This window comes from Aspergillus sclerotioniger (genome assembly GCF_003184525.1).
Source record: "Aspergillus sclerotioniger CBS 115572 chromosome Unknown BO94scaffold_9, whole genome shotgun sequence".
NCBI classification, from domain to species: domain Eukaryota; kingdom Fungi; phylum Ascomycota; class Eurotiomycetes; order Eurotiales; family Aspergillaceae; genus Aspergillus; species Aspergillus sclerotioniger.
In genome coordinates this window covers 385852-405280 of record NW_020290999.1, presented here as the reverse complement: position 1 = coordinate 405280, position 19429 = coordinate 385852, and the positions used below count along the sequence as shown (strand labels likewise).

At 54.0% G+C, this 19429-nt stretch overlaps 10 protein-coding genes across 10 annotated transcripts; 4 read left to right on the top strand and 6 right to left on the bottom strand.

Annotated features, from left to right (window-relative positions):
- The first annotated feature begins 173 nt into the window (after nt 1–173).
- BO94DRAFT_392506 (uncharacterized protein) lies at nt 174–1818 on the top strand. The gene has a single exon (XM_025607331.1). The coding sequence runs from the start codon at nt 505–507 to the stop codon at nt 1705–1707; it is 1203 nt and encodes a 400-aa protein (XP_025469149.1). The 5' UTR covers nt 174–504; the 3' UTR covers nt 1708–1818.
- Nucleotides 1819–1929: 111 nt separating this feature from the next.
- Nucleotides 1930–2604, bottom strand: BO94DRAFT_544806 (seipin co-factor family protein; the record flags this gene model as incomplete). The annotated part of the gene is made up of 1 exon (XM_025613199.1): nt 1930–2604. The coding sequence occupies one exon, from the start codon at nt 2602–2604 to the stop codon at nt 1930–1932; it is 675 nt and encodes a 224-aa protein (XP_025469148.1).
- Nucleotides 2605–3285: 681 nt separating this feature from the next.
- BO94DRAFT_573862 (uncharacterized protein) lies at nt 3286–4065 on the bottom strand (the record flags this gene model as incomplete). The annotated part of the gene is made up of 1 exon (XM_025614989.1): nt 3286–4065. One exon carries the CDS (start codon nt 4063–4065, stop codon nt 3631–3633), a length of 435 nt encoding a protein of 144 aa, XP_025469147.1. The 3' UTR covers nt 3286–3630.
- Nucleotides 4066–5211: 1146 nt separating this feature from the next.
- On the bottom strand, nt 5212–6498 carry BO94DRAFT_533566 (pyridoxal 5'-phosphate synthase subunit PdxS). Its single transcript, XM_025611357.1, has 3 exons — nt 6325–6498; nt 6084–6266; nt 5212–6021 (listed from the first exon to the last, which is right to left on the bottom strand). The coding sequence occupies exons 1-3, from the start codon at nt 6442–6444 to the stop codon at nt 5392–5394; spliced, it is 933 nt and encodes a 310-aa protein (XP_025469146.1). The 5' UTR covers nt 6445–6498; the 3' UTR covers nt 5212–5391.
- Nucleotides 6499–6922: 424 nt separating this feature from the next.
- BO94DRAFT_533565 (uncharacterized protein) lies at nt 6923–8117 on the top strand. The gene is made up of 2 exons (XM_025611356.1): nt 6923–7708; nt 7811–8117. Exons 1-2 carry the CDS (start codon nt 7346–7348, stop codon nt 7961–7963), a joined length of 516 nt encoding a protein of 171 aa, XP_025469145.1. The 5' UTR covers nt 6923–7345; the 3' UTR covers nt 7964–8117.
- A 46-nt stretch (nt 8118–8163) lies between these two features.
- BO94DRAFT_462830 (origin recognition complex subunit 2) lies at nt 8164–9834 on the bottom strand (the record flags this gene model as incomplete). The annotated part of the gene is made up of 1 exon (XM_025607990.1): nt 8164–9834. One exon carries the CDS (start codon nt 9832–9834, stop codon nt 8164–8166), a length of 1671 nt encoding a protein of 556 aa, XP_025469144.1.
- Nucleotides 9835–10455: 621 nt separating this feature from the next.
- On the top strand, nt 10456–11890 carry BO94DRAFT_584036 (bifunctional ornithine acetyltransferase/N-acetylglutamate synthase; the record flags this gene model as incomplete). Its single annotated transcript, XM_025615600.1, has 2 exons — nt 10456–10907; nt 10972–11890. 2 exons carry the CDS (start codon nt 10456–10458, stop codon nt 11888–11890), a joined length of 1371 nt encoding a protein of 456 aa, XP_025469143.1.
- Nucleotides 11891–12026: 136 nt separating this feature from the next.
- BO94DRAFT_533559 (translocon subunit SEC61) lies at nt 12027–14179 on the bottom strand. The gene is made up of 5 exons (XM_025611355.1): nt 13990–14179; nt 13800–13900; nt 13575–13742; nt 12429–13504; nt 12027–12372 (listed from the first exon to the last, which is right to left on the bottom strand). Exons 1-5 carry the CDS (start codon nt 13997–13999, stop codon nt 12291–12293), a joined length of 1437 nt encoding a protein of 478 aa, XP_025469142.1. The 5' UTR covers nt 14000–14179; the 3' UTR covers nt 12027–12290.
- A 181-nt stretch (nt 14180–14360) lies between these two features.
- BO94DRAFT_391414 (uncharacterized protein) lies at nt 14361–16493 on the bottom strand. Its single transcript, XM_025607324.1, has one exon. The coding sequence runs from the start codon at nt 16118–16120 to the stop codon at nt 14546–14548; it is 1575 nt and encodes a 524-aa protein (XP_025469141.1). The 5' UTR covers nt 16121–16493; the 3' UTR covers nt 14361–14545.
- Nucleotides 16494–17865: 1372 nt separating this feature from the next.
- BO94DRAFT_391467 (putative cyclin) lies at nt 17866–19109 on the top strand. Its single transcript, XM_025607327.1, has 2 exons — nt 17866–18349; nt 18416–19109. Exons 1-2 carry the CDS (start codon nt 18089–18091, stop codon nt 19055–19057), a joined length of 903 nt encoding a protein of 300 aa, XP_025469140.1. The 5' UTR covers nt 17866–18088; the 3' UTR covers nt 19058–19109.
- The last annotated feature ends 320 nt before the right edge of the window (nt 19110–19429 follow it).

Genomic DNA, 19429 nt, shown 5'->3' with positions numbered 1-19429 from the left:
CAGTAACGGAGACAACGCACCGAGCCGCAACGGGGGTTGAAAGCAGCGCTGGCTAAGAATGTGTGAGTTCCCCATAGGTCCATGGCAATGACTGATGCAGACGCTCAGCTACCGAGTACCAACGTTGTCTACAAGAACTGTGCGCTGGCCAGTTGTCGATCTGCCTGTGCGCCCGGCCTTTCAGCCACTTGGGGCGGTGCAGCCAGCCCGGCCCTAAAGGAAGACCAGAAAGAAAGACATGCATCGGTTTCAGCCTTTCAGGTTCGGCCTTTCAGATCGGGGTCGCCTCGATTTTTCGCCCGCCGAGTGCTGCTAAATTAGGGGGATCGGCTGTGAATACTAATACGGTGGGGCCTTTGCCCCTTAGCCATGGCAAACAAAAGACCCATCCAGGGCCCTCTTTTAAACATGGCTGTGATGTTGCCGCCCTCTTCTTTTACTCTCTTCTGTCGCACTTACTCCATCTCACCATTTCCCGCGGCACCTCATAAATGACCTCCCAACATGCCGCTCATTGCCAACACTCCAGAATCCGTGTTAAATCGCACCGACTCGCTTGACCCGGCCGCAACCTGTCGCGGCCTGACCTCGAATGGGCGGCCATGTCGCCGTTCTCTGGCGTCTTCGCCGCTATCAGCGTCCGCGGCTGGGAAGCAACAGCAGACTGACGCGTCTGAAATGTACTGCTGGCAGCACAAGGATCAGGCAGTGTCAGTGTCGCAGCAGAACCCTGGACCGAACCCTTTGCCATTGAAGCCCCGCGGCAGCATTGACACATTAATGGAACGGTTAGGGTTGCTGGACATTAACGAGGCTGGGACGTCAGAAAAGCGTCGCAGACAACGGAAGCCAGCGCAGAAAAGGCAGACCAAACGAACGATCTGCTGCTGCTTCGAGGTCATAGAAGAGGAGGACATCCAGCCACCACGACCAGTCAGTGCGCCCACTGCCAAACCGCAACAGCCATCGGGCAAGACATCATCGCGGATTCCGTCCCTGTCGCCCCATCAGACGCCTTCCTCGGGAACAGACGACGACCCTCTTGCATGGATTCCCACCGGTCTCTCGCCGGAGACACTATCCAACCTCACCAATGAGCTCGCCAAGCCCATCTCGGAGAAAGACGAGCCAGGCTACATTTACATGTTCTGGCTGACGCCCACGACATCCGATTCCAAGGGCCCTCCGCCTTCCGAGGTCGCCTCGTCCCTGCTGCCACCGACCTCCTCCCCGGGACGGGACCGCCGCGTAAGTGATGCCCTTCGAACCGCTCGCTATCTCAACGCCTTGGCGTCGGCACCCACCAGTGACAGCCCCGGCACGATCCGATTAAAAATCGGGCGGGCCAACAACGTCCAACGACGACTGAATGAATGGTCGCGGCAATGCAGCCACGAGATCAGCCTGATCCGCTATTACCCCTACACGCCCTCCACCCCCCAACCCTCGCCATCCCGACGTGGTGCCCAGCAGCACGACGACAGCAGTAGCAGTACTCTCGTCCCCGGACGCAAAGTGCCCCATGTCCATCGCGTGGAGCATCTCATCCACCTGGAACTATCCGACGTGCGGCTCCGCAACCTGGGCAAATGTCCCGACTGCGGGAAAGAGCATCGCGAATGGTTCGAGGTTCCGGCGGAGAAGTCGTCTCTCAAACGAGTGGACGACTGCATACGCAGATGGGTCAAATGGGCCGAGATGCATTAACCGCAGCTCCTGCATTAGGCATTACCACTCGGGCACAGCTAGAAGGAACGTACGTGCTGCATCTTGAATTGCTCTCGCAAATGCAATGCACATACATCCCTCTCAGCAATCCAGCCCAGGCCGTGCCTTCCGCTCCCTCATCTTAAAGCCCCGTAAGCATAACAATAGCACCATACCATATCCATATCCATATCCATATCCTACCCATCTCCATTTTTATCCTCAAAGACACCCCCCCACCCCCTCCCCATGCCACATCCCCACTCTTCCTCCCTCGGCAATTCCCTCCACTTCATCATTCACCTCGGCGATCAAAAACCTCCTCACCGCCCACCCTCCAACCTTATACACCACCCATCCAGACCCCCAAACCCCCACCGCCACCAGAGTAGTACCCACCACCACAGGCCCCAACACCAACATTGCAAAACACGAAAACACCGCCACTGCAAACACCGCACTCACCAGCGCCCCAACGACAAACATACACACCGGAATCCCAGAGAACAGCACCTGCACGAACAAGAAGGTCGCGAGGATGGGGTGCGCGGTCACAGTAGCGGATATTTTGTTCCCAAAGGAGTGTAGAGCTGTCGGGTTGGGCGTGTGAGAGAGCGCGGAGGAGTGCGAGGAGGTCGTGGATCTGGGCCAGGAGCCGTGAGTAGACTCTTCGCAGTCATTTCCGGGGAAAGAAGGTGTCTCTGTGGTGGGTGCTGGTTCTGGTTCTGGCTCTGGTTCTGCTTGTTTTGGAGGATTCGTGTAGAATAGTGAGGACTGTACGGAGGATTTGATTGTAGCTGATGGTCCGGGTGCTGGTGTCGGTGTCGGTGATCTTGAGGTAGGAAATTGGGAAGGGATCATGGGGTCGATGGCAGTGTAGAGATCGGAGAAGGGCATTTTGGTATTAGTATTAGTTATTAGTTCTTAACTATTCAGAGTATTCCCCGGAGAATGAAAGAGAGTGTGTGTATGTGTGTGTAGTTAATGTAACGATGAAAATGACAATGAATGTATGGTGAGTTGGTAGATGCAACAATCATCGAGAGCGAGGAAAGAAAGCTAGGTGGGTAGTAGTGGTGGATACTGGATAGAAACAGAGCTAGGTAGGTGAAGGCAGGTGGACTAGACCGGGTAGTTCTTTCCTTGCCTGCAAGAAACTAAGGAACTGCCAGTATTGGTCACTGGGGTTCGTATGGTATTATTGCCGGGGGCGTATGGTAAGTTATGCCTTGTAAGGCATGTGCATCATGCAACCGGTTCCTACAGTACTAGGCTCGCCGGGACGGAATCTGTCTGGTCGGGATTTGACAAGAGATTACGACTCGTAAGAGTTCTAGACCTATACTTTTGTACTTGGCCGGGGTGAGAATTGAGTCAATTGATTCAATTGATTCACCGGTGTGATGGTGCTTCCAGCGATATCGCCCGATCTGCAGGCCGCTAGGCGATAAGTAGTGAAGTGTGCGGCTGCTGCTGCTTTTGTGAGGGCATCATGTGGGTACCATATTCTCTGTACTATAAGCTCTGGACTATGCACTGATTACGTACTCTCCAGTTAATTGGAAACTACAGAGTATACTGATCCCAGAGCAGGTGTGGCTCGAGTATAGTACATAGTAGACATCCTTTTAATCTATAGAGTACAAGAACCATCCACGCAACCATCCCGCCCCAAATTCCAACTATGAAACCGTCAAGATCCCCGCGCCCACCCGATCATCAGCGGGGATCTCCCTCGGTTCATCGATATACCCACGGTTCGAACTGTCGCCTGCATTGGGGTTGCTTGTGCTGTTACCGCCTGTCTTGGACGTAAACGGCGGATTTCTTTTCTCGGAAGGAAGAACGGAGCTAAGGATATGTCGGGACACAGAGTCTTCGTTCCGTCTGTTCTCCAGATGGCCAGCGGATTTCCGTTTTGGCCTACTGGTATGAACTTAACAGGATATTAGTGGCGATGATCTGCTGCTCCATGCTAATTGACTGATCCCACTCCTCGGTATACCATTTGATGCCACAGGTATTGTTGCCTACTCCACTGCAGGATAGGGCGGCCGCTTGGGCAGACGCTTGCAGTTTTGGGAAGATCTGGTCGTAGGTATCTGGGACTATGAGAGCAACGGACGTGAGCCGGGGGGCGACGATGCCATTGGAGAGGATTTCATTGAAGTTGCAAAGCGAGTTCGGTTCGCAGAGATACTCGGCGAAGGTCTCGCCGTCGTATTCTTCAGGGAAGAACTGATCCAGGAGTCTGTCGATGAGGCCGTCGACCGCTTCTTTCCATTCATCTTTCTCGGTGTTATTGTACATATACGCCGCGCCTGTTCGATACGCCCCGTAGTTGTAAGACCACTGCATTTCCAGAGTGACCAGGGTATTGTACTGGTCGTCGCCAGTGCAGGACCAGTAGAGAATCAGGATCCCAAACAGCACGCTGCCCTCCCACCATTTTTCATGGAATGCACCCGGGATTCGGCCGGTCCGGTTACCAGAGTATCATAACAGTGATCCATGTGCGGTCTGCGAGGCTGCATCTCAAATTGATTCTGGGAAGAACGTGAATTAGCACGAATCGTTTAATAGATTTGAGTGCACAGACAGACGTACGAGAATCATCGAGTTGAATTTGAAGCGCAGAAAGGCAGTTAAGCGTGGTCAACGCGGCCCCTATCATTGCAAGACGCATGGATTTCAAGAATAAATGTTCATGATCACGAAAATGGGAGAGGCTCCGGGGACTCCAGCAAGTTTTTCACTTTTTATCTGCCGGTTAAAGCAATGCCCTTTGGTTCTTTCCATGTTGCACCAAATACCTTGGCAGTCAGCATGCGGATTTAAACAAAGCAGACCTTGGTTGACATCATGGTTGACACCATTACAGGCCTCAGAAGTCAGAATACGATGCGCACAAATAAGACCATAAACAAATCCTTCTACAGCCCAATGTCGAGAGTTATACCTTCAGAATCAGGATCAGCTGGACCCTCAGGCCCCTCAGGAGTCTCGTAATCATGAATGGAAAATCTAGTCGCTGGAATATTAGAGCTGCCATGGACATCCTTCACCCGTGTACTTGGATTCGTTGTTCCTCTCCTTAGTATGGCTCCCTCCTTGACTGTTTCTCCTGGTGATGCTGCATCTGGGATTACTATGATGTGTAGGTTATATATTGTAGTATGACCTGAGCAAGATGCGTATATTGACCGCAGCAATAGCCCTAGTTGCTATGCATTGTATTGTCCAGAGTGGAGGCGGAGATGGAAGTGTGCAGGGGATAAATACAGATCGATTAATCTACTACTAAGATGGCATGCATCTCGATGCCAAGTTCAGTAGCTCCCGGGATGCTCCGTGACTGCTATTGTTAGTTCATAACTATCTGCTCACTGAGGGTCCTGCGGGCCTCGCAAGCCCCATTTTCGGAATCATTTTCGGAACTATGTTCGGAACAGTCACTCTGTTGCTTACTGGGTTGAGTGTTGGGAATGTCTAACATATCATCCACCCTGTTTTACTACTCATATTCTTCAATATTACACATGTAGTCACAGATAATGTGTTCATGGCTCGTGTCAATCAATGTACAGGACAATCCGCCTCAACAGTTTAAACAATGCAACAAGTCTTCTTGATTAACTTTTCAAACGCCCACGTAGAAAACCCAAGTACCTGGTTTTTGGCCCTTTACCAGCCCCGTTTGGCCAGCTTGTCAGCCTCGGGCAAATGAGAGACGTTGATGCCCACCATGGCCTCACCCAAGCCCTCGCTCACCTCCGCCAAAACCTTGGGGTCGCGGAAGTGAGTGACGGCCTGCACAATAGCCTTGGCGCGCTTCTTCGCGTCGCCCGACTTGAAGATACCGGAACCGACGAACACACCATCGCAGCCCAGCTGCATCATCAGTGCCGCATCGGCAGGAGTGGCAACGCCACCGGCTGCAAAGTTCACCACGGGCAGACGGCCCTTCTCCGCCGTCTCGCGAAGCAGCTCGTAGGGGACCTCCAGCTGGCGAGCGAGTTGGCGCAGCTCGGGCTCGTAGTCAGGGGAAGATTGAAGGATGGCACGGGCGCGGGCAATGTCTGAGTTCACCTGACGCATGTGCTTGACGGCTTCCACGACATCTCCAGTGCCGGCCTCACCCTTGGTGCGGATCATAGCAGCACCCTCGGAGATACGGCGGAGGGCCTCACCCAAGTTGCGGCAGCCACAGACGAAGGGAACCTTGAAGTTGTGCTTCGTGACATGGTAAACGTCGTCGGCAGGGGTGAGGACTTCGGACTCGTCGATGTAGTCGACGCCAATGGCTTCAAGGATCTGGCGGAAGATGGTTAGCCGGAGGGCGATATTCACAGGAGGGAACTGCGATTGTAATTTACCTGGCACTCAACAAAATGGCCAATACGAGCCTTAGCCATGACGGGAATGGTAACGGCCTCCTGGATCTCCTTGATCATGCTGGGGTCGGACATACGTGCCACGCCACCCTGTGCCCTGATATCGGCAGGGACACGCTCGAGGGCCATGACAGCAGCGGCACCGGCGTCTTCGGCAATACGAGCCTGGTAAGAAGTTCAACGTTAGAACAATTGTAAGTGCAAGGCTCATGCAAGAGCATACCTGTTCCGCATTGACAACATCCATGATAACGCCACCCTTCAACATCTGGGCCAGGCCGGCCTTGACAGTGAAGCCATTGGCGGCGGCGCTGTTGGAACCTCCGTTCTGCTGGGAAGCCATTGTGTATGAGAAGAGGAATTCTAGAGTATTAGAAACAAGAGTATGTACGAGAGCAGAAGTCAAGAGAAGGAATGAAGCCACCCAAGAGAATGGAAGAAAGAGGCAAGGATAGGGGGAAGACGAAAAAAAGTAGGCGGCAACAATGAGTCAAAGGCCAGTGACAGTCAACTAAGTAACAGACGCCGCCGGTTCGCCTCCGGAGTCCCAATGCATTGGGCCTACCACAGCCCGTTCCTGCTTTACCCCTCGTTGTCTCTCCGCGGCTCCGGGTTTTTCCATCCCGTCACTCTGGAGAGGGCGGAGGTCACAGCCAATCACGGCCCCGCCGTCCCTCCTTCGGTCTCCAGAGCTTGCTTCACGTGATGACGCCGCGCGAACTTTCCGCGGCTTTCCAGTCCGGCGTATTTATTGTATGGCCGCGTCATGCCGTTTCCGTGTATGGTCACGTATTACCCGGCCCTTTCCACCTCAGCCATCCATCGCTCCAGGCTCATGTCAACCTCAATCACATCTGCTCTGAGCCATTGTCTGGAAGAATCGATCAGCCGCTCTCAGAAACCAGCACCTCACGATCCATTACCTATCCCCATGCCATCCAAACCCTCCCCCAGGCACCTTCCCTCCGCGCAGCAACCACCTCAGCCGATCCCCCCGTGACGTCACCGCGCGCATACCGACGGCGCATCTCCAAGACCATAACGATCTCCATCTCCCTTTCCTCCCATCCCTACAATCCATCCTCTCCAGCTCAGCAGTGCTACCCAACCGGCATCAACTGCAATCAATTCTTCCACCCTACCGTCAGTAAACTCACAAAACCACCTCGTTTCCAGCTCAACACCACCTCAGCCAAACCCACCGCTCCAACCCGTCGCAACCAACCAACTCCCAGTCAGCCAAAATGGCATCCTTCCTCCTCTCCCGTACAACCACCACTATCCTAGGCACCGGCCTGGGACTCGGTCTCACTTTGTCCCTTCATCCACTGTCCCCCTTCCGTGCCGCTCCAATGCAATGCCAATACAATGCTCCCTACTCCCGCACCGACACTCAGATCTCTCCGGACTCGGGCTGGGCCATTGACTCCCAAGACCCATTATTGCGCAAGCAGGGCGCAACAAAATCAGGGAGCGGGATTCTGACGGCCTCCAACATGCGCCAGGTGAGCTTGGGGAGCGTGCTGGGACTTGTCGTTGGGATGGGGCTGAATGCGTTTTCGAGAGTGTTGGTGGTTTTGTTGGGGATGGGGATCGTCGCGGTTGAGGTGAGTTTTTGCTTATTCTTTTCCCCCTTATAGATAACGATATTGTTTTGTTGCCCCAGTGGTGGTTCATGAGAATGTGTTGGCTAATTGAGTTGGTTATAGTGGGCTGCAGCGAGAGGATATAATCTGCTTCCTGTCAACTCTGTCCAGAAGTATGTCAAGCGCGTGGATCTGCAGAAGGCCGTGTCGCATCATATTCCGTTCAAGATGAGTTTTGGAGTCACGATGGGTCTGGCTGCGTTTGCGCAGTTTTAGGTCGGTCGTTAGAATGAAATATGTCGGGGGAGTGTGCTGCGTGTAGATATCTATGTTGTTTAGTCGTACGCAAAAGAACGAACCCCCAGACTTGGATTAGTTAGTCAATTGCCGATAACTATACTATGTTATGTTATACAGGGTATCACGGGTTCATGCAAGGCGCTGTCGACATTGATCGTTGTGCTGCGTTCATTCCATCAGCTCAGAACCAAATCTTCCAAAACACCCTCCATCTCGTCTCGCGCCAGAGGGACCCCCAGGATCTCCATCCCACTCGTGTCCATCCGGGATGTAATCATCTGATGGTCGTGGAATTCCTTCAGTAACGTCCGGAACATCATCTCCGACGAGGCGATGAACTCTTCCGCCGCCTTTTGGTACAGCAGCCGGAATTCGATTCCTGTTTCCTCTCGGTTGTTATCTGCCGCCTGGCCGCCATCTCCGTCGTCGTCGGACAAGTGCCCTTCATCTGCCATCGACAGCAACTCGGTGAGGAGCAACCGGTACAGGTTCCGGGCGTTCTCCGGAAGACTCTTCAACACAAACTCGACACCCTCTTTGCCACCCACGCGGTGTCCCTTGCGGCCTAGTAGTGTGCTAACCTCCTCGACAACGTCGAACTCGGTATCGAATGGAGAAAAGGTCGTGCAATCGTGGAAAACAAAGTTGAATTGGTCGCGGAGGCTCAGATCCCACATCAGCAGGAGGTTCGGGGTATCAGCTGTCGCGAGAAGATGGATTTTAGGCGTCGCTGCCAGTCGGGCAAGGAGGGCTTGGTTTGCTGCTCTGCGGAGGGACGGGGCATCGATCGAATTGATGAGAACGGTGATGGGTTTCTGAGACGCTCGTGTCTTTAAGACAGACTGTAACAATTCCAACACTTCTTGTGGCTGGGACCCCATCTTGGATGGGATATCAGCTCCTAGAACTGCCGTCACAATAGTAGCGAAGATAGACCGGATTGAGATGTTGGGGGTGTGTCCGTTGATAACGACCACGGAGCGTGACGCGGAACTATGCCGATGATAGAGCCAATCCGCGAATTCCTGAAGGAGTCGACGCTTGGAGCCGTATCCGTAAAGACAGATATTGAATCCTTGGTCAAACTCGAAATCCCACTGAGGGAATGACCGACAATGCAGATCCAGGAGAAAAGACTTTTCTTGTTTATACGGGTCCACGTACTGCGACATTTTCTCGAAGTACTCCTCGTGCGTCAATAGCGTCATTTTCCCAAGGTTGTTATTCGATGTACGAGGTGGTCCGGCTCGGTTCTGGAAGAAGTAACGCTCATGAGCCGGTAACTCTCCCTCTGGTGTAGGAGAACGCTTGTTCTTTGCGCCCTTCGGTCGACCTGCACGACGTTTGGGTGTTGGCGCCGCCCCATCGCTCGTGGCTGGTTGACCAGGCTCCTCCTCGATGGATTCCAAGACACCCTTCTTGGTTGTAGATGCTTGTTTCTGAACCTCATTGTCATCCTCCAAGATTTCCTCCGCCAATCGGTCAGCGCCATCCCAGACGTCCTCGTCGTTTTGTTCGAGTAGTAGGCGTGCGCTCTTCTTCTTAGCGGACCGGTCGGCACGAGCTTTGGTTGGTGATGCAACGGCGGTTTTCTTCGTGGGTGTCGAGAATAGAGCTTTGGCTTTACCCTTATGTGTTGGAGTCCTCAGTCCGGAGGCCTTGAGGGCAGCCGGGGTTTCGGCTGCTGGTTTTTGGGGTGTGGATTTCACTCGTTTCGAAGGGGTGGTTTCCGGGGATTGTTCGCCCTCCGTATGCCCATTTACGGTGCCATTGGCAGCCGCAGCCCTCTGCCTCTTGGGAGTAGAGATGGGAACCTGATCATCGGGACCTGAATGCTTGCGTTTCATTTTAGTCAATGGGTCCGGGATCGAAGCAGTTTTGGGCGAAGAACAAATACCATCGAGGGCACAAACAGGGGCTCTCGAGCTCCAAAAGGACGAGGAGCACAACGAAGACGCGAGGGAGAAGCTAGGAATGCTGATCGCTGATAGATCTGCCGGTCCTCGTGGCTTTTTTGCGATGGGCGCGTCTGGAACACGCGCCGTAGGGCCGACGGTTTCTCCGATTCCGCGATATCGGAGCGGCATTTCATCGCCGCGAATCGCATCACTTGCTTCGGCAGCTTCCCCTCCTCGCCGGTGCATTGGGTCTGTCCGTCTCAATTTCTCTTCAGGAACGCTCATCTGGTCGTCTGGCGGTGGTCTGCGCATCCACTTTGCCTGAAAAGATTAGCCGGCCGTGAGCTCCTGACCAGCGAACGAGTCAATTCGGTGAGTCATTTATCTGCCGGTCCCATCTACTGCAGGTATATCTACCCAAGCACCTCGCGTTAGCCCTGGAGAAGCATCTGCACCCATTGGCATCCCCCATATAAACTCCCTCGGTCGCAGAAGCAAGGACTGACCTCTGCTCTATCTGCACCAGGATTCCCAATGGCTATGCCTACCCACTCAGCAGCCACCACCACCATGGCCGCCTTCGCCCGCATGGTGAAGGGCCAGGTGCGTCACTACTCCGCGCCCTTGGACATGGCCATTCCCGCCTCCAAGCAAAAGTACATCCCTTCCTCCGGCTCCTATCCCAAGGGCTTCTTCGTCTCCGGAACCCACGTCGGCGTGAAAGCCTCCAACACCAAGTTCCCCGACCTGGCCCTGATCTCCTCCGAGACTCCATGCTCCGCGGCCGCGGTCTTCACCACCAACAAGTTCCAGGCCGCCCCCGTGCAAGTGAGCAAAAACACCCTGAGCTCCACTCAGGGCCATGGCATTCGGTCTGTGGTCATCAACTCCGGCTGCGCCAACGCCGTGACAGGCAAAGGCGGCCTCGAGGATGCTGTGAGCATGGGCTCAAAAGTGGACGAATGCAACGGCCTCACCCAACCCGGCACTCTGGTTATGAGCACCGGCGTCATCGGTCAACGGTAAGCATCCAACCTTCCAGATACATCCACATTGTCCTCAATCTAACACACCATCCGTCCACAGCCTTCCCATCTCTAAGATCTTGGACAAGATCCCAACCGCCCACTCTACTCTCTCCTCCACCCACGATGCGTGGCTTACCACTGCCCGCGCCATCTGCACAACCGATACTTTCCCCAAGCTCCTCTCCCAAACCTTCACCCTCCCTTCCTCCCCCGGCCGTACCTACAACCTCGCCGGTATGACCAAAGGAGCCGGTATGATCCACCCGAACATGGCCACCCTCCTGGGCGTCCTCTGCACCGACGCACCCATTGAGCCCTCCGCCCTGCAATCCCTCCTCAAGCACGCTGTTTCCCGGTCCTTCAACTCCATCTCCGTCGACGGTGACACTAGCACCAACGACACCATCGCCATCCTCGCCAACGGTGCCGCAGGCGGCTTCCCCATCAGCTCTACCTCCTCGGACGACTACGCCACCATGCAGAACGTCCTGACCTCCTTCGCTCAGTCTCTCTCCCAGCTCGTCGTCCGCGACGGCGAAGGCGCCACCAAGTTCGTTACCGTCCGTGTGCAGAACTCCCCCGACTACGAATCCGCTCGCCTGATCGCCTCGACCATTGCTCGGTCTCCTCTCGTCAAGACGGCTCTGTACGGCCGTGACGCGAACTGGGGTCGCATCCTTTGTGCGATCGGATATACTCAGGGAGTTGCGCCTGGCGCTGTTGTGCCGGAGCGGACTAGCGTCAGCTTCAAGCCTGTGGATGGCAGCGCCACCCTGAAGCTGCTGGTGAACGGCGAGCCCGAGCAGGTCGATGAGGATCGGGCGGCTGTTATTCTTCAAAAAGAGGATCTCGAGATCGTCGTTGACCTTGGTGGTGGTGAGAAAGGTGAGCAGGGTCTTGGTGGTGAGGAGGCTGTCTACTGGTTCTGTGACTTCAGTCACGAGTATGTGACTATCAACGGTGATTACCGGACCTAAGGGGGATTCGCCATGTTAGACCAAAAGTGATTTAGCAGTGCTAGGATCGAGTTTAATAGTATAATTTTCGGTATACCCGCAATTACACATAGAACTACATGAGACACAATTTTCCGATGAATGTAGAGAGCGAGTGGTCAAGCCAATTAAGTGTAATTTTAGATCTTTTGTAAATATGGTTACAAACCAGATAGGTGCTATGTACAATTGTGACCGGGACTTCCCGTAGGAAAGCTCTCCCTCCTGCAAATTGTTAAGACTAGCCATACATCCGTCCAGAACTAAATCATCTAGATACCAGCCACAATAGCACACTACCCGAGAAGAAACAGAAAATTGAAAGAACAAACATAAGCCCACAATCTTCTTCTCATGCTTTCATCAAAAAAAGGGGCCTAGTTTAGTTACCCGGAACGAGGCCCTTGAGGCCCGATCCAATGTCGCCCTCACGGGCGGCAATTTCAAAGTATCCGTATATAATCCTAAGACAATCGTCAGCAACTCAGTCAGCTTAAAAATAGGACGGGTCAAAACTTACGTCACGGCAAGAAGGATACCAGTACCGCTGCCAAGAGCACCAAGGAGGTCAGAGGCGACGGACAGAGCACCAATGCAAGCACCACCAAAGGCAGCAGCAGTGGGAATGACCCGTTTGAGCTCCTTGTACATGCTCTGCTCACGGTGACCGGCCATCACGAGACCCTGGTCCTTGAGCTGCTTGGCAACGTCACGGGGAGCGGAGCCGGAAACCTCAATCCAAGTCTTGGAGAAGAGGGCACAAGCGACCAGCATGAAAGTGATGTAGACGGCGGTGTGGATGGGGTCAACGAGAGCCTCCTTGAAGTTCAGAGGAGGAGACATGTAGTAGGCAATGCCGGAGGCGGCGTGGAGCTGGGCGGAGCCCTCACGAGGCTCCCAGACTCCGAGGAGCTTGACAAGGATGTTGTCAGAGAAGCGAGAGTACAGCATCTGGCTGATGAGGAAGATGTTGGAGCACAGAGCGGACTGAAGCATGATGGGCATGTTGGAGGTGTAGAAGAGGCGGACTGGGTAAGAACCGCGCATTCCACGCTGGCGAGAGGACTTCACGGGGATCTCAACACGGAAACCCTGGAGGTAGATGACAGCGGCGAAGACAAGGAGAGTGGCCAGCAGGTTCATGATGTTGGGGAGGTTCTGGCGGTAGAAAGCTTCCCGCAGGGCGCGCTGCTTGTCGGACCAGGTCAACAGAAGGTGGAAGAGGGCAATGATGGCACCCTCGAACTCGGGGCCACGGCCAGTGTTGATGGTCGTGGGAGAGAAAGCCTTCCAGACGATCGACTCGCAGATGTTGGTCGCAATGAACAGAGAGATACCGCTTCCAAGACCGTAGCCCTTCTGGAGCAGCTCGTCCAGAAGGATGACGACCAGACCAGCAACAACCAGCTGAACAATCAACAGGACACAGATACCGGCACCAAGGTCACTGGGCTGGCCATAGAGACCAGTGAGGACGTAAACGCAGGCCTGGCCGAAGGACAGAATGATAGCGAAAAGCTTCTGAGCGGTCTGATACAGTTCACGGTCGGTCTTGAGGTCAAGGTTGACATCGATGAGGTGGGTACCAGCGAGGAGCTACCAGAAAACAAAAAAGCTACACGTTAGCAAGCGCTGATGGAATAAGTGAAGTGCTTTAATGGCATACCTGGAAAACCATGCCGGAAGAGATGATGGGGGTGATACCCAATTCCATCAGGGTTCCCCGGTTACTGGCCAACATCATACGGAGCCAGTACAGAGGGTCGGAGGTGTCCGAGGACACAATTCCGTAGAGAGGCATCTGGCTCATGACCAGGAAGATCAACAAGGTCAACTGCAGGGGTATTGATTAGCTTCGACGCTCATTAGCGACCTGACAGACATCACGTACCCCCGTCCACATCAACTTCTGGTTGAAGGGAACCTTGGTTTCCGGGGCGGCCACCTCCGGCAGGAGGGGCGTGAAGGGCTTGATCAGATCAAGAAACCGGACTAGAATCGAGCATCAGCATTCGTTGATCCATTGAGGTTGGAGAGGAAACGCTATCGCGAGAATGCCAGCGATCGCGTGGGAAACTCACGTCCGCTCATTGTGACTGTGCACCTCCCAGAGCTGCAGGATTAATGGGGAGGATAAGGGGAGGGAAAGAAAGAAAGAGAAGCTGGAGGCGAGAACCAGCTGAATGAACGGAGGGGAATTACAAAAGGGGAAAGGGAAGAAGGGAAGATGAAGGGAAAGGATGGGGAGAGAGAGAAAGGGAGGAAGCGATGAGGTCGGCGGGAGCGAGAACGGGTGCGATCGAGGAGTCGCCTCGCTGGCCACTTTGCGCTCGCCAGCCACGCTAACCCCGTTGAGGCCACTTGGTCGCTTTCTGCGTCCAGTCATTTCTACTATGTACAATGTACAATCCACGACTTACTGCCACAATATATGTATGATATATGAATATCCCTCCCGGGGTATTTCACTATTCTCTCGCACACAAAATCACTATTCTAGGTATCTAAGGTATCTCAATATGTAATATGCACCGTGTCCTCCCCATCCATGCATGGCCAATTAGTCCTTCATAAGCGGGCATTCCAGCTATCTATCCTTACACCAAACCCTCAACGTAGAGAGCATCCATCCCGAGGTCACGGTCCAATAAGACAAAGGCAATCGTCAATCACATTCTCCAGCTCCCCGAGTCGCTCTTTCAGCCCTTTATTCTCCTCTTTCAATATCCCCATCACACTCCAGGCCTCGGAAGCAGGGATCCCATGGCAGATGTTACACTTGGAGCTGTTGGTCCATGAGTTGGCGATGCTCTTTGGTGTCAGCCCTTTAAGGACCCGATCATACGTGGATGGTCGTGCTGGCGTCGGCGCCGGTGCCAATGTCGGTGTCGGTGCCAGTGCTGGTGTTGGTGCGGGTTTGAGTTCTTTCTGGTTGGGTTGCACAGGAGCAGTCGGGGTAGGAGTAGACAAGGTGATTTGCGAGATGTTGGGGGATGGCGCGACGGTTGACGCCGGAGACTCTAGCCCTTCGCGGCGGGAAAACACACTTTCTGCAAGGCTCTCGTCCCCAGAGTCGAAGCCGGAGTCGCTTGTAAACGTTCCATTACTGGCCCGTTTCAGACTCCGCTTGGGGGTCTGAAGCTCCGCCCCCAGATCGGATGTGCTGTCATCGTCGCTCGACCGGACGAGCATTACGCTGCGTAGGCGCGCCTCCTCCTCTCGCCGACGCAGCTGCCTCTCGTGCTCTAGCTCTTCCGCCATGGCCTTGATGGCTTTCTCCTGTTGAATGACCTTCTCGGCCATACCGTCTAACTGAACCTTGAGGTTCCCTATACGCGTCCGGGTCACCTCAAGCTCCTCTTGCTTTTCGTTCTTGTCTGCCAAGGCTTCATGCAAGGCGAATGTCCTCTGTTTGTATGCAGCCTGCAGCCGCCTAAGCACAGTATCCGCATTGTGTCGCAGAGCGTCAAAGGCTTCCCGACCTTCCAGGTTACTAAACCCAGGAGGGAATAAAGCAGCGTTGATGTCGAGGTTCAAAAACTCGTCCTGGGCGGGTTCTGGAAGCTCCAATCTGCTATCTCCCTGTCGTTTTAACCCGAAGAACGAGAAGGGGTTCGATGAGGTGACCTGCTTCAGAGGCGATGGCGCAGTCATCCGCTTCTGGGCTCGGTTCGAGAGGGCCGTTGGGGCGCTAGACGACCCATAGTAATCGCGACCGGCGCGTCTCTCCATATCGTCTGTTGCCACTGAGTCCTGCTCTCCTGGCTGATACACTACTCCCAGGTTGACAGATTCCGACTTTCCTTGAAACCAGCCCGACAATCGTTTCGCGCCTTCTTCAAGTCTCCTTCTGGCTGTGTTCTCGACCGAGGTGTTCGAGTAGTTGGTGCTAGAGTCCAGGTCTTCGAATGTTTTGGATTGGTCGGGAAAGAGCTTCCTGGAGGGCAGAGGGGCTTGCTGCGGTATAATCTCGGTGTTTGCCCGACGGTGAGAGGGGTGCGAAGGATATTGTTTCGGCGGTAGTGGGGGTAACGCATCCGAGCTCTGTGCTAATAAAGTTACAGGGGTGTTCTGATGGGCGGGTTGATTGCCATTGTAAGGCTGACAATCTTCTTCGTTTCCGGCCGGCGAGACCGCTGTCGAGGACAGCTCGGGATTGTCAATACCAGCAGGCGTGGCTGTAGTTGACGGGTGCTCGGGGTCACGGAGCATTGTTGGGATCGAAGGTGACTGGACGGTAGATGGGAAGGGATGGGGCCTGGAATGACGAAGGGACGCGGTCGGTCGCACCACTTGGACACGGACTGGAATGCCACGTCGATATGTTGTCCGATCCGATGCACGGTCACGTATGCCGCAGTCGCTTGTCAGCTAGGAAGCAAAAGGGGGGGAGACGGAAATGAACAGCTCCCGAAGCTCTCCCTCGTTATCTCCTTTCTGCTGGATGGCGGGGCGAATGGTAGGAATTGGTGGAGGACCAAGGTGGGAATGGGACTGCGAGGGGCTGAGGGGGGACGGTGTATACGTTAAGGACAATGGTCTAAGGGAAAAAGGACGCGATTGCAGCAGATGTTCTTCAGGTTGATGAAGTCGACCGCCAAGCGATAGCGATCAGACCGAGTACCCGCACGTGCCCCTGTCAGCGACGAGTCCTGAGGATCATGCACGATCTATGACCAATCTTGGGGAATTCAGAGCCAGACGGTCTTAGTAGGCATTCAGAATCTTCGAAATGTGGCGACAATATGACGAGGAATCATCAACGGGGCCTTTAGTTTAAGGTACCGCGAAATATGGCGAGGTTGGGTATGTATTCTTAGAAGTCAAGATCCGCCTAACAGCAAAAAAGACGGTGGCTGAACAACGTTTTCTTTGCTCCACCACGAGGCCCTGCGCTAGATGAGTGGTCGGCCAGCGGGTGGTACATGGCCTCTGGGCGATATTTCTCGTCATCACAGTCATAATCTTTTATTAGGTACGGATTCGCCCCATAATCCAGCTCCCCTGAACCGGGCAAGTCGCACTCCATTCGGACAGCGCATGAAGATTTTCGAATGACCCGACGACGTCATCTGTTGCACTGGCACAGACAATGGTTTCGGCGACGACTGGATAGTGGGATATACCATTGACGCCACGTCCAACGCAGTGACCAAACCGGCGAGGCCCCTTTTCCGGTGCCATTGCTGGCCGGCCCCGGAGTATCTGGAGTCTGGACTCCTGGGGTCCCGTTTCATGCGGTTTAGTTTCAGGCGATCCCCCCTACCTGAGATTAAGCAATCTCGGGGTTGAGCAATCATTGCGGAGGATAAGGGGGGCCGCATCATGTCCATTATCCACACTGCGGTCAGGTTGCTGTCAATGTCAGTTCTTCATCCTCCGGCCTCTGGACAGGTGCCAAGCCATGGCTGTATGAAATATTGAATGATGATCAGCCCGAGGACGTATGTACACTCATAGGGCTCGGAGATATGTACGTAGTACAGAGTCGACCTCGTACCTTGGACTGGGGTCGCAGGATGAAAATGCGAGCCATGAATGCTGTGCTGCGTGCTCCTCATAACATGGCTGCCTGAGGCTGATGGGTCACATGCTCTGACCCTGGTCGCCTCAAGAGTTCTGTCACTGGTTCCAATTGCCGTGCTATTGTTGCGTTCGAAAACTACTACTAGGTACATATTTACTGGACTAAGAAACTCGAACCGTTCGATGACCGCTTTTCGTCGAGCTTGACATCCAGATAACTCGAGTGTTTTCAGAAGTTCTAGCTATCTAGCGGTATATATTTAAGCGCTCCTACTAGTACTATATGCATGCAGCATTTCCCTTCTTCCACCCCTCTTAACAGACCTATTCAATTATCAAATCCCAGCGGCAATAGAGTTAGCCTGGACCCGTGCCATAGCATGCAGACAAAGTCATTGATTTAGAGGATGAGGTATGATGTTGATCACCCCAGGCAAGCCCAATGTCTGCACAGGGCGGTGAGCCTCACTGGCCGCAGCTTTGCAGCAGCGCAATCAAGACCAAGCATCTCGTGGATCAAGCTGACAGCTTCTCCATGCGAACAAACAACCACACGCCATATATCAGTGAAATGCCTCTTAATTGAGACATAAATCTTGGCTTTATTTCTGCGTATCTCCACTTGAATCCCTCAGAATTCTCCACACTGGAAACATGGCAAGCTCGGCCGCAAGCGGGTTGAAGTACCTATCCAATGCGCTAGCAACACCAGAACAGCTATCGAGCTCATCGTCATCTATAGATGGCGTGTCCCCCGATCTAGAGGCGTCTGTTCGATTTGCCGGCGCTCAGCTCACACAAACAGCCGGGATTCTACTACGATTATCGCAAGACATCATCGCGCGGGCGATTGTGACATTTACCCGGTTCTGGATAGGCTCGGAAGGAGGCAGTCTGCGAATATACTCGGTGAAGGTAGGAGCTGTCATTTAATAATTTGAGGAAGCGAGTCAGGGTACTGACGGGCCGTTTTCTACTCAGGATGTCTCCGCTGCAGCGCTTTACATGACCGCCAAGCTATCCTTCCAACCCACTTCTCCCCGCTCGGTGTTGAACGTCTACACTTTCCTCCTGTCGAAGGAGGCGTCACCGTTATGGTTCGTGAACCCCCAAGGGTCGCCCGACAAGCCTATTTCGGAGGCCTACCACCTCACGGAAGGGGGTTACCAAGCGCAGCGTCTGGTCCTGCTGCGCATCGAGTCGATTATCCTGCGCACACTGGGATTCAATACCCATGTGGCTCTTCCTCACACCATCGCCTTAACCTACCTCCAGACCCTTGGTGTTCCGTCCTCCGCCGTCGCACGGAGAGTGTTTGAGCACCTCAACTCAGCTTTGTTATCGCCGCAGTTATTATACCTCACGCATCAGCCAAACGCACTTGCCGTTGCGTCAATCTACCTCGCTTCACGAGAAGAGGGTGTCAAGCTCGTCGATGGCGAATGGTGGGAGGTTTTCGACGTTGACAGAGAGGACCTCGGATTCTTGGTGGTAGGCATGAGAAGCATGGAGGGATTCGCACGGGCGGAAGTGGAAAAATGGAAGGGCCGTTGTGTGCCCATGACGGTGGATGAGCTGGAGGGTGAGATCGAACGGAGGGAGATGATGGAAGAGGGCGAGTGAGAGTTGCGACAACAATGCGTTTCAATACTATTCTGCGGCACAGCCCGCCTAAGGCGGGTTCTGGCTACCGGCTGATAACAAGGACAAGTCCGCGATAGGAGAGGTCATCCTGGGTCCGATAGATCAGATATTGGAGATAGCTTCCTGCCTACCGGGGTCCATGGGCGCAGAACCCCCGTCGTTCGAGTGCTAGGGACTTTCTGCATCGCAAAAGGACCGCTGTAAAATGCGGGTGGACCTCCCGGAAGTTGAACCCGGCCCCTAAGCAAGTCAGCGATAAGTGTCGTGTCCATTCATACTACTGCTCCATAGAACCAGCCAATACATAAGCGATAAGCCACTTGATCACCTCAGCATGATCGCAGTGAAGCA

Coding starts and splice junctions, on each gene's coding strand:
- BO94DRAFT_392506 (XM_025607331.1), top strand. CDS start 505: ATGCCGCTCATTGCCAACACTCCAGAATCCGTGTTAAATCGCACCGAC.
- BO94DRAFT_533566 (XM_025611357.1), bottom strand. CDS start 6,444: ATGGCTTCCCAGCAGAACGGAGGTTCCAACAGCGCCGCCGCCAATGGC. Junction 6,267..6,324: donor ATGTTGTCAATGCGGAACAG/GTATGCTCTTGC, acceptor ACTTCTTACCAG/GCTCGTATTGCCGAAGACGC. Junction 6,022..6,083: donor GCCATTTTGTTGAGTGCCAG/GTAAATTACAAT, acceptor ATCTTCCGCCAG/ATCCTTGAAGCCATTGGCGT.
- BO94DRAFT_533565 (XM_025611356.1), top strand. CDS start 7,346: ATGGCATCCTTCCTCCTCTCCCGTACAACCACCACTATCCTAGGCACC. Junction 7,709..7,810: donor TGGGGATCGTCGCGGTTGAG/GTGAGTTTTTGC, acceptor AGTTGGTTATAG/TGGGCTGCAGCGAGAGGATA.
- BO94DRAFT_533559 (XM_025611355.1), bottom strand. Junction 13,743..13,799: donor AGAAGTTGATGTGGACGGGG/GTACGTGATGTC, acceptor ATACCCCTGCAG/TTGACCTTGTTGATCTTCCT. Junction 13,505..13,574: donor CTTCCGGCATGGTTTTCCAG/GTATGCCATTAA, acceptor GTTTTCTGGTAG/CTCCTCGCTGGTACCCACCT.
- BO94DRAFT_391414 (XM_025607324.1), bottom strand. CDS start 16,120: ATGCTCCGTGACCCCGAGCACCCGTCAACTACAGCCACGCCTGCTGGT.
- BO94DRAFT_391467 (XM_025607327.1), top strand. CDS start 18,089: ATGGCAAGCTCGGCCGCAAGCGGGTTGAAGTACCTATCCAATGCGCTA. Junction 18,350..18,415: donor TGCGAATATACTCGGTGAAG/GTAGGAGCTGTC, acceptor TTTTCTACTCAG/GATGTCTCCGCTGCAGCGCT.